Source organism: Sarcophilus harrisii, chromosome 4, assembly GCF_902635505.1.
Source record: "Sarcophilus harrisii chromosome 4, mSarHar1.11, whole genome shotgun sequence".
Taxonomy (NCBI): domain Eukaryota; kingdom Metazoa; phylum Chordata; class Mammalia; order Dasyuromorphia; family Dasyuridae; genus Sarcophilus; species Sarcophilus harrisii.
In genome coordinates this window covers 137,382,130-137,396,689 of record NC_045429.1, presented here as the reverse complement: position 1 = coordinate 137,396,689, position 14,560 = coordinate 137,382,130, and the positions used below count along the sequence as shown (strand labels likewise).

The 14,560-nt window shown below is 37.9% G+C and overlaps 1 protein-coding gene across 2 annotated transcripts in view; it reads right to left on the bottom strand.

Moving 5' to 3' along the window:
- The window catches only part of CNKSR3 (CNKSR family member 3), a 194,889-nt gene that overhangs the window by 92,294 nt on the left and 88,035 nt on the right, over positions 1–14,560 (bottom strand). The window contains exon 1 of one of the 2 annotated variants that reach the window (XM_012549433.3): positions 9,454–10,285. The exons of the other annotated variant lie outside the window; for it this stretch is intronic. Coding sequence (XP_012404887.1) covers positions 9,454–9,505 — 52 coding nt within the window. The 5' untranslated portion in view covers positions 9,506–10,285. Of the gene's footprint in view, positions 1–9,453; positions 10,286–14,560 lie in introns of those variants that run through there. 2 annotated transcript variants of the gene reach the window in all.

Genomic DNA, 14,560 nt, shown 5'->3' with positions numbered 1-14,560 from the left:
GGTATTTTCCTATAAATTACTTGTCCTTTAAAAGGACTTCAGAAGAAAAAAAAATTTTTTAAAAAGAAAACAGCCATTTAAGATGATGACATCTAAGAACAGGATTTGTATTTGGGAACTAAAGTTTGGAAGTATGAGAACAACCAGTTCCTCTCCATTGATGGAACAAGAACTAATAAAGATTGATGGCAATGTATTTGGCTGAAACTATACAAACTGAGTAAAAAGGGCTTTAAAAGAAAAAAAAAAAAAAACGAAAGAAATGGAAACACACATAAATCTAGAAATGGGAATAATAGCACCTATTTCATAGAGATGTGAGGTCAAAAAAGAATGTATCTCATTGTTGGTGGGATTGTGAATACATCCAGCCATTCTGGAGAGCAATTTGGAACTATTTTCAAACAGTTATCAAACTGTGCATACCCTTTGACCCAGCAGTGTTAACTACTGGGCTTATATCTCAAAGAGATCTTAAAGAAGGGAAAGGGACCTGTATGTATGTGCACGAATGTTTGTGGCAGCCCTGTTTGTAGTGGCCAGAAACTGGAAACTGAGTGGATTCCTATCAACTGGATAATGGCTGAATAAATTGTGGTATATGAATATTATGGAATATTATTGTTCTATAAGAAATGACCAGCAGGATGATTTCAGAAAAGCCTGGATGAACTTACATGAGCTGATGCTGAGTGAAATGAGCAGGACCAGGAGATTATTGTATACTTCAACAACGATACTATATGATGATCAGTTCTGATGGAAGTGGCCATCTTCAGCAATGAGATGAACCAAATCAGTTCCATTTGTTCAATAATGAAGAGAACCAGCTACACTCAGCTAAAGAACTCTGGGAATTGAGTGTGAACTACTCACTACATAGCATTTCCAATCCCTCTATTTTTGTGCGCCTGCATTTTTGATTTCCTTCTCAGGTTAATTTTACCTTATTTCAAAGTCTGATTCTTCCTGTACAGCAAAATAACTGTTAGGACATGTATACATATATTGTGTTTAACATATACTTTAACATATTTAACATGTATTGGTCTACCTGCCATCTGGGGGAGGGGGTAGGGAAAGGAGGGGAAAAGTTGGAAAAGAAGTTTTTGCAATTGTCAGTGCTGAAAAATTACCCATGCATTATCTTGTAAATAAAAAGCTATAATAATTTTTTTTTTTTAAATGTATCTGGGGCAGCTAAGTGGCAATGTGGATAGATAGAACCCTGGCCCGTAAGTCAGGAGGACCCGAGTTCAAATTTGATCCCAGACACTTAATACTTTCTAGCTGTGTGATCCTGGGCAAGTCACTTAACCCCAATTGGAGGTTGGAGAAAAAAAAAAAGAATGTATCTAAAAATTTTTACAAAATTCAAACTATTAGTCGAATATCAGCTAGTATTGTTATCCCACTCCACCTTCTCCAGAATAACCATAATGTAAGAACACTGTCCTATAAAAAAGCAAAGAAAAGATGGACATCTCTGAATACAATACATTGTATTTATTATGCTAGCTTTCTTGAAATGGAAATTTGTTGCTTTATATTTTAAATCCTCTCTCTTGTGTTTTCTGTGCACATGTCAATTTCTTTTTCTTTTCCTATTTTCAAATAATCAAATAAAGACTTAAAAAAAAGAAGTATGCCACAGGAGATAAAATTTATGTAATAAAAATATGGAAAACTATATACAAATGCAAGGAGGAAAATCTGACTTTATAGGTATCATTGATATTGGTAGAGGAAAACCCATTTTGTACAACATAGCCAGGAGTAGTAATCTTTATTAGAAAGGAAGAAACATTTATATATACTGTGTGTCAGGCTTTTTAAAAAACAAAAAACAAATATGATCTCATTTGATCCTCACAAAAAGCCTGGGTGATATTATTATTCTCATTTTACAAGTGAGGAAACTAAGGCAAATACAGATTAAGTGACATAACTAATGTGTCTGAAGCTAGCTTTGATTTTAAATCTTTCGGATTCCAGGCCCAACATTCTAAATGGCAGTGAAGGAGGTAGTAAATAGCATTGAATTAAAAAAAAACTTATGAGTAATACCAAGAACCACCTGGTAGAGGACAATTGGTTGGAGATAAAAGGCAAAGAATAATCACTGAAATACACTACAGACAACCTAAACAGATAGAAGAGATAAATAAGAATCATGGAATCATATCATAATATAGTAATGATCTAGTCATCAGTTGGAGTTCTCACTTTGGAAAAGCAGAGCAACTCTTACTCCCAACTTGCCTTAATGATCATAATCAGGTCATCCTTCAAAATGTGAAGGAACCCATCAAGGTTCCCATCAAGGAACTGTGATTCTGAATCTGATTGTTATCAACAAACAAGAGCTGGCTGCTAGGTTAGAAATGATGGAACTCCCCAGAAGGAATTTGTTAGAGAGAAGAAACGTAGGTTTGAATGACATGTACCTTAAATTTGGAGGTTGCAGGTTTCAAGAAAGTTAGAGGAAGGAAATGATGATCTAAAACTCAAGAGGGGAAATGAACATACAATAGATGGAAAGTACTTAAGAAAAAAATTCTAAAGTTCAAAGAGAAAATGATTACATGGAAAAAATGTGGGGAATTCCCTAAATAGTGTATACCTGATGCTACCTACTTCTTAAAAATCAGTAGATGGAATTAAAGGATGAGATAGACATTTTTGGATGCCGTAAAAGCATGGGTTTATTTTGTTTAACTATGCGTATTTATCACCAGGATTGTGTTTTACTTCTATTGAGAGGGGATTTGGAGGGGGAAAGATAACTAGTGATAGCATTGCCAAGAAAAAAGAAAAGAGTCATTGAAGCATTTTTTCAAAATTCACAGAAAGTAACACAAATAGGTTTGCTTTGAAAATATGTTGAATTTTTCTTTTTCAAAGAAAGAAGTTATACATAGTAGAGTGTCATGATTTCACATATAATTCTTTTATATGTTGTGCTTTGTATGATATGAAGTGTTCTTTTTCTGGTGTTTGTGAGCTCAAAATATTAATACTAAGAATATTAATAATCAATTAATAATTCATATAATTAAGAATATGCAAAATGATTTGTTAAAAAAAAAACTGGAAGTCTGAGCTATTAATTAATTATAAATACAAGAACTTGGAAATGCCCTGCAAGATTTGCTAAGAAAGCTAACATTTAGAATGGGTTGAGGCTAATAATGACGACAATTAAAATTGAAATCAAGGGATTTCTAAGGAGAAGGAAGTAAATTTAAAGTTATATTGGGGAAAAAACTCAAAGACAGTGACTGAGGATAGATATAACTCACAATGGAGAGGAAAAGCTGTTCAGTACTTTACTTGTTTTCTCTATCAAGAAGTTGAGACTAGATATTAATCAGGAGAAAAATAAGCAACTAACTGGCTGCCTTTTATAAATTCAAGACACCCTGCAACCTAAGGTGTTGGAAAAAAGTGAAAGATGTAACAGAAACACTGCTAGTGATCTTTGAAAAATTATGTAAAATAAGAAAGCTATCACAAAATTGGAGAAAGACAAAAGGGGAAAAGAGAAATGTTTTCAAAATCATAAGACAATGAATTTGACTTTTATTACAATCAAAATTTAAGAATGTTATTAATGAAGAATGATTACTGATGTCTAATAACCACTAATATCTAATATTTATTCATTAAGAACAAAAAATAAAAGTGTAACTTTATTTCCTTCTTAGGACGATTACTTAAAATGGTAGATTAGGAAAACATTATATAGTGTACTTGCATTCAATATATTTAGCAATTTCATACTATATATGGGGAAAAGATGGAGAGATATAGATTAAGTAGGGGTTAAGTGATTTCAGAACTCGTTAAATGACAGAGTAGTTATTAATGGTTTGAAGAGACGTCTCTAAGGTAGTGCTTCTGGGATCTGTGCTTGGACCTATATTGTTTTTATATTTTTTATCAACTTCAAAGTTTAGGTGGTATGTTTATCAAAGATGTAGGTGACACAAAACTGAAAAAAAAAATAGGTAATAGGATGACAGGTCAGAATACAAAAAAATCTAGAATATTAGGGTAGATCCAACAAAACTAAATTCAGTAGAGTTAAAAGTCTTATATTTGGTTTCAAAAACTCAGTCTCACAAATGTTCACCAACAGAGAGAATAGAGGAAAACCAATAAATATCTGGATATCTGAACTTCTCAACTTTGTATTGTGTCAGGGGGTGCCATTTATTTCCAAAACTCATTTATCTCCTCTTTCTGTCCTGAAATTGTAACATATTTCAATGGCAAATTTCCTCTCCTTGGACATTTGGCCAATCTGATTTCTCAATTTTCAATCTTAATATCCTATGCTACTAAATTCTATACCTCCATTCTCCTTTTGCCTATTCTGATTCATTTGAATGAGACATGCTCACATACAAATGGGAATCTAATCATGGTTATCTTTCCCAGTGGTACCTAATATGATGTCAAGATCAGTACCCATTGGGTTAGGGCTTCTAGTTCTTGTTTATTGCCTTTGGACATCTGTGTGTAGCTATATAAGACCATGGGTTTTACAAAGGACTTTTAGATTTTGTCTCCTGTGAATTTCTGAGAATTTCATCTGTTATTCTTTCTTTCAGGCTACTCTGTGACAGAAGGAGGTAGTCATCTCAGAATGTCAAGAAAGCATTTGGCTGAAGACAATGGAAGTTAGTCTCAAAGGACTGGTATACAATCATCCAGGGTGCCAAAAGCAAGACTCTTCCCTCCCCACTTTCATGATTTTTTTCCTTAAAACATCTACCTGTCAAGAGAACCTTAGCAAACTTTCTGGAAAATATGTTTGTTTAGCTTTTCAAAGAATCACCTTCTACTGTTTCTAGGTAATGATTCAACACATAAGCAAATATCTTAGGGTTCATTTTAATTCTAATTTGCTTGCTACCAAGTTCAGAAAGTTAATATTTAGAATTCACAAACTAGAGCCACTAGATATTCATCTAATTGATTAGTCTCTAGAAATAGTAGCAGCTTTAGTGGATTTTAACTGAGTTACTTTAGAATTTTATAGGTATTTCTCAGTTATAGTCAAGGATCAGAAAAGATGGGAACAGTCAATGATGGAGGAGTTATGGGAAAGATAGGGACAGGAGTACACTGCTGGTGGGACTGTGAAATAGTACAACCAGGCTGGAAAACAATTTGGAGTTATGTAAACAAAAAGACTAAAATGTCTATCCCCTTTGACCTAGAGATTCCAGGCCAAGAAGGTCACTGACAAAAAAAAAAAAAAAAAAAAAAAAAAAAAAAAAAGAGCTCCATATATTCCAAAATAGCACTTTTTTTTTGTTTTAGCAAGGAGCCAGAAACAAAGTAGATGCCCATCAACTAAAGAATGGCTAAATAAATTGAAGTACATGAATGTAATAAGAGTATTTCCTCCTCTCTCTGCCCCAGCCCTGTATATTGATTAGTTCTGTTTTAAAGCCTGAGCTGAGTTTTTGAAAGAAACAAGGAATTCTGAAAGATGGAGATGAGGAAGAAGAATCAATTCAGAGCAGGAGCAAAGGTAGTATTACAGAATCACGGATCAAGGGTTGGAGAAGCCTCCAAAACCATACAGTTCATTTTAAGATGAGAAAACTGAGACCTAAGGAGGTAATTCTAAAGTCTCCAATCTCTAATAACAAGAGATACCACATGGGTGAGAATGAACACTTAACGGAAGCTAGTTGAACTAATTCTCACTGATATCAGCCCTAATATCATCCACAGAAGTTTAAATTGTAGATGGTGTTCACTTCACACAATACTTTCTGTTAAGTAATCTAAAGATTTCTGTGAATCATAATCCCAAGGATTTAGAATCCATGCATTTTGCTTCACCAGCCAAAAAAAAAAAAAAAACACTTATGAAACTTGCTTCTGGGGGAAATGGGTCATGCTATAAAATGGGGATGAGGAGATAATACAAAAGACAAATTTAAAAGTTGGCATTAAATAAATCTGCACAAATCAGTGTTTAATATTATTATAAATTTTAAAAGATTTCTAGAGTTTCAGAAAAAAGGTAAGCCATTAATTTAGAAAAGTAGATCTTTTTAATATATTAATTAGCTACACACTTTGACCCTCCCTTCTATGGCCTTCTAGGCTTAAATATTGAAATAGTCCAGGTCACTCTGTGTCACTGTACTTGTAGTCAAAGAGGCAGTATTATTTAGAAAAGTTGCCAAGTGCAGACCACAGGTATGCAATCTAATCAGTGCTCAGGCCTTAGGACACAGAAGTATTGTGCTACAAATAAATGCTCTTTCAGGCCGGCAGGGGAACTTTCTTCAAAGAGAGAAATCTTAGTTTGTCATAAAGTCAAGGCAACCTGATGCCAGAAATATTTTAATCTGCTCTTCCTTTTCAAGTGATCACACGGAACAAACATCACAGGATGCAAATTTACACACACCCCCATTTCACCACACCCACACCCACCACCACCCCAATCTCAAGGGGAAAACAAACATACACATACACACACGTCCTACAGGATATGATAAATTTCCCCAGTTACAGTCAAAAAGCAAGGGTCAGAAAAGATGAGAATAGTAAATGAAAGGGTTTATGGGAAAGATAAAAGATGCTAATATATTGCCTGTGGAGCTGTAAAATGGTACAACCATCCAGGAAACCAATTTGGAATTATGCAAAGTGGCTAAAATGTCCCCTTTGACCTAGGGATTCCATTGCTAGGTTACTGATAAAAAGAAAGGCTCTAAATACAGCAAATAACACTTTTTGTTTTAGATGTCCTTCAGCTGATGAAAGACAAAACAAACTGTGATACATACATTGTTATGGAGAATTATCTCACTGCATGCTTGCCTTTTACCTGGTAAAGTGACATACAACTAGAAAGAAGGGTTTGTCAATGGCTGCTCAACAAAGGTTAATACTCGAACTTGTTCAATTGGGTCCAACTCTTTATGACCTACTGGGTCACTGGAGTGGCTTCGCATTTCTTTCTCCAGCTCATTTTACAGATGAGGAAACTAAGGCAAAAGATCGTAGTACCTTGTCCCAGGTCCATATCCACATCCAGTATCTGTGGCCACATTTGAACTCAGGTCACCCTGATTCTAATACTCTAACCACTGAACCACTCAGCTGCCCCAATGTTAGTAATAACTACTGTTAAGACGGTTTCTAAGACTGTTTAAAAAAAAAAAAAAAAAAAAAAAAAAAGTAGGGTTTTGTTTGTTTTTAGCATTTCCTAGCCTATGAATTTGGATTAAAGAGATGTGGAATCCAGAGTTCCCACAACACCCCTCCAGTAAGCTTCTTCAGGACAAGCATTATTATTTCATGTTTGCCTTTGTACCCCTATCATTTTGTTTTCATATTTTTTCCCTAGGTCTATGATTTCATCTATGTAGAGAATTCCCTGAGGTGGAAATTCCTTTCACTAATGCAGACCTGTTAACACAATTTTAGAAAATTGCCGATAGACACTGAGAGCCTATGCATTTGGTATGAGTCACAGTTTAAACTGAACTCAAGTCAGCATCAAAAAATCAATCCTACACTATATATGTTAATAACAATTATTTATTTATTAAGAAACTACTTTGGATACAGTCATGGGATTAAAGATTTGGAGCTAATCCAATTCTTTTTACAAATGAGTCAACCCTAATAAGTAACCTTTATAGAGGCTTTAAGATTTGTACAGCACTCTACATATAATATCTCATTTGACCATCACAACCACTCCTTGAAGTAAATGCTGTTCTTAAGCCCATTTTACAGATTAATAAACTAAGGTTTATTAAGTAAGGTTAAAGGACAAATCCAGGTTTAAAAAGTAGTATGTGAAGTGAGATTTGAACCAGTCTTCCTGATTTCAAGTCCAGTTCTGGGTGATCTATGGGACTTGAATGAAGACTCTTAGATTCGAAATTCAAAACTATACTCATTCTACTGCCCTGGGTTGCCTCCCCAAAGTTTAAAGAAAAAAAAAAAAAGACAAAACTAAATTTGTTTTAAAGGAGCTTAAATAAACAAATAAATAGAAATAAATAAAAATAAGCAAATAAAACATTCTATGGGAAATAAACATATCCAACGTGAATTAAACTTTGAGAAGTGGGACAGTTGCATCAATAAAATAAAATGAGGGATTTCAAGTCTCAGATCTTCATAATCTATGGTTCCAATCCTTACTTAGGTATACCATTGTATGCATGTAATACGGGCAATTACAAGAAGAGGTTAATAGCTTTAATTGTGGTCACACCCACGGGAGAGACAGAGTTTTAAAAGCTTATCCAAAGTTTCATCCCGTCATGAGAAAGGACACCCAGGAGAGTAGAGCAAAGCATCCTTGGGGTAAAAGGAGCAGCCCAGTTCTCCAGAAAGAGCCCGCCCACTCAACAAAAGAAGCCTAAGTAGCCTTCTCCATCATCTCTCCAGGGAGATGCTGCAAAGAAGGCAAGTCAACCCAGAGTGAAAGTGACTAACACCGACTCCAGACAAATAGCCGAAGTCATAGCCCAACAGACACACTCCTACTCACTAAGGCGATTTCAACAGGCGATAAATAGGTTTTCCCCTGGTCTAAAAACAGATGGCAAGTTCTTTCTCTTCATTTTCAATCCCCAAGCACAGCCTAGGAATGCAACTTTCTCCCGGCAACAACACCCTCCCAGAGCAAAAGACAAAAGACAGCTAGTGCTCTGAATTCCTGGGGTCAGGATTACTAGCCCGGCCAAATGTTACAAAGTTAATGTAGCGCAACTCGCAGTGTTCGCGGAGGAAGTGAATACAGCGGCCAGCCAGAATCACGCTCGCTTGCTTTAGCTGTCTAATTAGACTTCTCATTCCTTAGGGTTGCTCGGGACAGGGTGCATTTACGAGGAGCGACCCGAGCCACCCACACAAAAGGTGCGCTGTGCCTCTAAAGGCCACAACTAAACTAATAATATTCAACGGAGGACTGCCGAGTCCGAGCACAGTCAGCCAGAGCCGAGGCTGGGCAAGGAAGGCCGGCACAGAAAAAAGTTTTGCCTAACTAAGGACCTGGGCGCGCTTTCTACTGCCCGCTGCCCCTCAAATAGCAAAGCAAGGGTTCCCAAGCACAAGCACTCTGCAAACTTTGCAACCAAAGCTGCAAGCCTTGCCACCCCTTCTGCCCACCCTCTTACTACTAGCCCCCTAACCACGACCACCCCCCCAAAAAAAAAAACAGCTGGGAAGAGGGGGAAGGCAGTTAGGAGATGTCTGGCGAACGAGGCGGTCTGAAGCCAACTTTTGCTTTTCGGTTCTCTTGGGCAGCTGTTCCCTTCTGCCCCTCCGGCTGGGGACCCTTCCCCCAGCCCCTCCGAAAAGGAAAAAGGGAGCCTGCCCCTAATCAAACATTGCACTCCAGTCTTTCCCCAACTCCGCTTAGGACAAAATGCAAGCGTCCCCAAAAGTTGTTTTCACCTTTAGTCCAATCCACCACTTGCTTGGGGCTCCACTTGGTCACGGGTTCCATGGTGAGGCAGCCTTGGCTAAGGCTAAAAAGTCCTCTCAAAAGCGTCGGGCGCCCGCGTCCCGCTAACCCCTCCTTCAGGCAGGGCTGATTCTTTTATATCTCTTTTCTCCGGACTAAAGACTTCGTTCCCGATTGTCCATCGCGGTTGCTAGAACAGACAGTAAGAGCAGGTACGGTCCAGTCCCGCACTACCACTCTCTTAGCAACCTCCTTCCGACTCCCGGGGCGGGCAAGCCCGGCCTCTTCCCCAACACACACAGACACAGCTGTGGAGCTCCTCCTCCAGCTGCCAACACGCCAGCTGCGGCAACTCCTCCTCCTCTTCCTCCTCTTTCCCCTCCTCCTCCAGGGGTGCTCGGTCCGGTCCCCGGCGAGAGCTCCGGCCACAGCGGGGCCGCTCTAAGACTGCCGAAGCCCTCTCACCGCTCCAGCAGCAGCAGCAGCCCCCTACACTCCTTCCCCACCGCCCAGCGCCGCTGGCTTCCAAAGTTGTCACCACACGCCCTCCTCTTCCCGACTCCGGCACCTCCTCTTTCTATAGTGGGCCCTTATTGCCGCTCCCACCGCGCTGCAGGGTGCGTGCGCCTATGCGTGTAAGGGGCTTATTCCTCCGTCCCCCGAGCCTAGACAGTGGAGGAGAGTCTCTCTTTAGCCTTCCCGCCAGCAGGTTCCAACTCCGTAATCTCCCGGGTGCGCACATGGAAAAGAGGAGGAGGGGAGAACACCGGTCTCGGGTTACACAGTTTCTACTCTTTCAGTTGCCAACAGGATAAGGGAGCGAGAGTGGGGGCGGGGGCGGGGGGCTTGAGTGAAACCCTGAGAGGGGGAGGAGGGTCGCAAACCACCCAACTCTCCAGTGACTTTCCCTCTTTTTAGACTTTCTCACTCTCACCCTAAGTGGCGGTTCCTTTACTCCAGACTTCCAAACCCCGCCAGCCCTCATCGGGACACCGCGGTTGTTTGTGCTGATGTTTTAATGTGTCCTTGTTTTAATGGCCTTGGAAAATCAGAGCAGTTCTGCCGAAATGCATTTGAACAACAAACCACATACACGTATACGCACGAGCTGCATTGAAGTCTGGTCACTTGAATGCCTTTAGAAAGTATTGCGTTGTCATGGATGTTTTCTTAATTTAAAAGTATTCTAGTTCCAGCCAAAACGAACTGCTAGGTTTTCAATTTGTTTTATGGAAGTTTTCCTCCCCTTTCTTTACCTTGGCTCACGTGCTTCTTGTATCTTCTGTTCCTTAACAACCTCCGCTATCTCATCTCTCCTGACTGAAATCTTAGCCTTTTTTCTCCACCTTGGTCAGATGCCACCTCTTACACGAAGGCCTATCTCTGTTTTTCTTCTTTCTTCTCCTCTTCCTTTCTTCTTTCTTCTTCATTCTCTCTTCCTTTTTTTCTTCTTCAGTTCTCCTCCTCCTAATCCTTCTCTTTCCCCTTCTTTCTTCTTCCTCTTCTTCTCCTCCTCCTCCTTCTTTTTCTTTCCCCCTTCTCTTTCTCCGTGTCTCTCACATTTTATATCTTTTATGGATAGAAAAAGTAAAGTTAATGGAAAAAAAGCATTGAATTAAAAGTCAGATCATAGCTCCAAAATCTGTCAAGCCAAAGCATTTATGAAGCACTTGCTATATGCCAAGCATGGGTTGTAAATACAAGCAAACAATACAATGAATTATTGTTATTTTAAAATCATGGTTATTTCTATGTGTTCTAGACCTACACTAAATGTAGAAATGGGAAGGAAAAGCAGAGATTGTACACAGGCTAGTTCTTAGAGGTGGTTCCACCTATTTCCAGTTACCTTAATGCAATTTCTCTAAACAATTTGTAATATGTTGCATCCTACTTCCATCTCTCTATTGACTTTTGAGTGGGCAGCAATGAAAATCCTCTGGGACTCCAAGCAATACAGCAATATTTTGATATTAAAATTAGCAAAAAGGTTTTAAAGAACCATTAGAATAGAAGCTCTGTGAAGGCAATCTGCTCTGCACACCTTTCACCAACCAGAGTTCGTGGGAAGAGGAATCTTCAATCAAAGAATCTGAATTCACATCCTGCCTCTGATACATATATAGTGTGAAGAATTTTGGGCAGTTGACTTAACCTTCTGGACCTCTGCTTCTTCTTGTGCAAAATGTAAGTTAGACTACATGGCCTCTAAGGTCCCTTCAAGTCCTGGAGTTATTATCCTAAATTGTAGTAAGTTCTCAGTAAAGTGTTCCCCCCCCCCCCATCTTGGTTTGCTCCATCAATATAAGGAGCTAAAAATCTACTGACCAAACAAAATTTCTTGGTGTTCCATTGTTAAGGCCAGCTACCTGTACATGGATAAAGTTCTGGGCCTGGAGTCAGGAAGACTCATCTTCCTGAGTTCAAATCTGACTTCAGATACCTCCTAACTTTGTGACCCTGAGCAAATCACTTCACTCTGTTTGCCTCAGTTTTCTCATCTATAAAATGAGCTAGAGAAATAAATGGTAAAACACTCCACTATCTTTGTCAAAACGAAAAACAAAAAAAAATCCCAAATGAGGTCTCAGACCCAGAAATAATTTCATAACAATAGCCCATTGCTCCTGTGTTCATTAAGGACCCCTCTTAATTCCTTGAGCCCTGAAGCATTGTCCTGGCTATTTAATATAGAGAAACAATTCATTCTTTCAGGTGCTTAAGAATATATAGCCCTGAGTTTGCTCAACTGGGTGTTAGGGAAAAATGGACGCCAAAGTATTTGCTGCTATATGCCAAGCCCTGTGCTTAGCACAGAGTGTAAATACAAGCAAACAATACAATGACCTATTTTTATTTTAGATAAGGTAGTGATGTGTGGAATTATTTAAGAGAATATCTTAAAGATCATTTAAAATACAATTTAGACATGAAAGCAATCTAGCTATGAAACTGAGCAAGTGGTATATACACAGATTTCTGTGTCCTATGAAGAATTAATATGTGATTTGGAAGAATCAAGTGGAGATTTAAAAACAAAAATGCTGAGAAAATTATAAAATTTAGTAGTAAACTAAAATTTTATCTTTCAGTTGAAAATTTTCCAAAGTATTCAGGTCTTCATAAATGCTGCTGGTCTGATGTTTGTAGTCCCCAGTCGCGATGTAAGTCAGACCAAATGTCCAGGCTATGCATAATTCCTTTTATGAAATGAAAACAACAAAACAATTTGTTTTCTTGGAAATCTCATTTAATTTTTAACTAAGACTCAAATTCAGCCTCTGAGCTATTACCCTGAGCAAATCACTTAACCTCTCAGCCTCATTTTTCTCATCTGTAAAATGGAATTAATAATAACAATTTCACAGGCTCAAATAAAGTAATATATGTAAAATATTTTGCAGACCTTTAATATTATCTGAAAATTTAAATTTAAAAAGGAAAAAAGAAAAAGAAAGCCAGGGCAAATGGTTAAAGTGCTAGGCACTTTAGAAGAGTTGGATTCAAATCCAGCCTTAGACACTAACTATAAGTGAGACATTGGACAAGTTACAAGTGACTCTGAGCTTCAAGTTTCTTCATCTGTTTGTGTAAAAAACAAAAACAAAAAAAAAACTGTACCAGCACTTATTTCATTCACCAAGTAGTTGTGAGTCTCAACTGGGATCCTAAATATAAAGTTCTTTCCAAACGTTAAAGGCTACATAAATGTCATTTTTATAAAAATCAAATTATTGTCTGCAACAGCTCAAAATAATTAGACAATGAATTAGTTTTCTGCTTATACTTCCTGCCAGGAAAGCTACTTGTTAAAATACCTTTGATTGCAGGTGTTTGTTGGTAGAAATGATATCTAAATTTGACTTCCAGATGGAAAATACAGACTTGTGAAATCCAAATACAGTTTCATTTTTTAATGGATACTAATAACTTGTAATCAAGACAGAACCTCTCAGGTAGACAGGGTTAATTTTTTTTTTTTTATTTAAGTATAAACAAAAGGATAATTCATGAATTTGCTAATTCTCTTTTCCTTGAACTGCTACCTGGATTGCCTTTTTAGCAATCAGAGAAAAAAATCCCACCCTCACACCCCCTCAAAAAAAAAAAAAAAAAAAAGCTTTTAACACTTTATTAGCAACTCTTTTGTATACTTTCACATTCTACTTTACATTATTATTAGTTGTGAATAGAATCTTGTCTTCCCTCCCGTAATCTCCCAAGGTCAAAGGTACTGAAACTCATTGTGTTCCCCAAGCCCTAGAACAGTGAATTCAAGCAAAGACCTTGAATGCTCTGCCATGCAGTTCTCACTTTGCAATCTTCAGGGGCTATATAAGTTCCAGAATTTTATCTTTTGGCTGCCCTGAGTATGTAACATGGACACAATCAAACTGCTCTGTTATCAGCACAGCTTTACTTATTGCTCCAAAATATCCCTGCTTAAGGATTTAGCAAGGGAGGGGAGGGAGAGGGGAAAAAAAAAAGGAGGGGGGGAGGTTGAGGAGTGTTACATCTTTTTTTCTTTTTTTAATATGCAAAAAAAAATTAACAATTTTTAAAAAAAATTTTGAGTTCCACTATGCCCAAAGGGCTATTAAAACATGCATATCTTTTGATCAGCAGTATTTCTAGTGGGCCTATATCCCAAAGAGATCTTAAAGGAGGGAAAGGGACCCACATGTGCAAAAATGTTTGTGGCAGCCCTCTTTGTGGTGACCAGAAACTGGAAACTGAGTGGATACTCATCAATTGGAGAATAGCTGAATAAATTCTAGTATATGAGTGTTATGGAATATTATTGTTCTATAAGAAATGATCAGCAGGATGATTTCAGAAAGGCCTGGAGAGACTTACATCAACTGATGGTAAGTGAAATGAGCAGAACCAGATCATTGTACAAGGCAATAAGAGTATACAGTGATCAATTCTGATAGATGTGGTGGCTCTTTTCAACACTCAGATAATTCAGGCCAGTTCCAATGATCTTGTGGTGATGAAATCCATCTACACTCAGAGAGAGGACTGTGGGAACTGAGTATGGATCACATCATAGCATTTTCACTTTTTGTTGTTGTTTGCTTGCATTTTATTCTT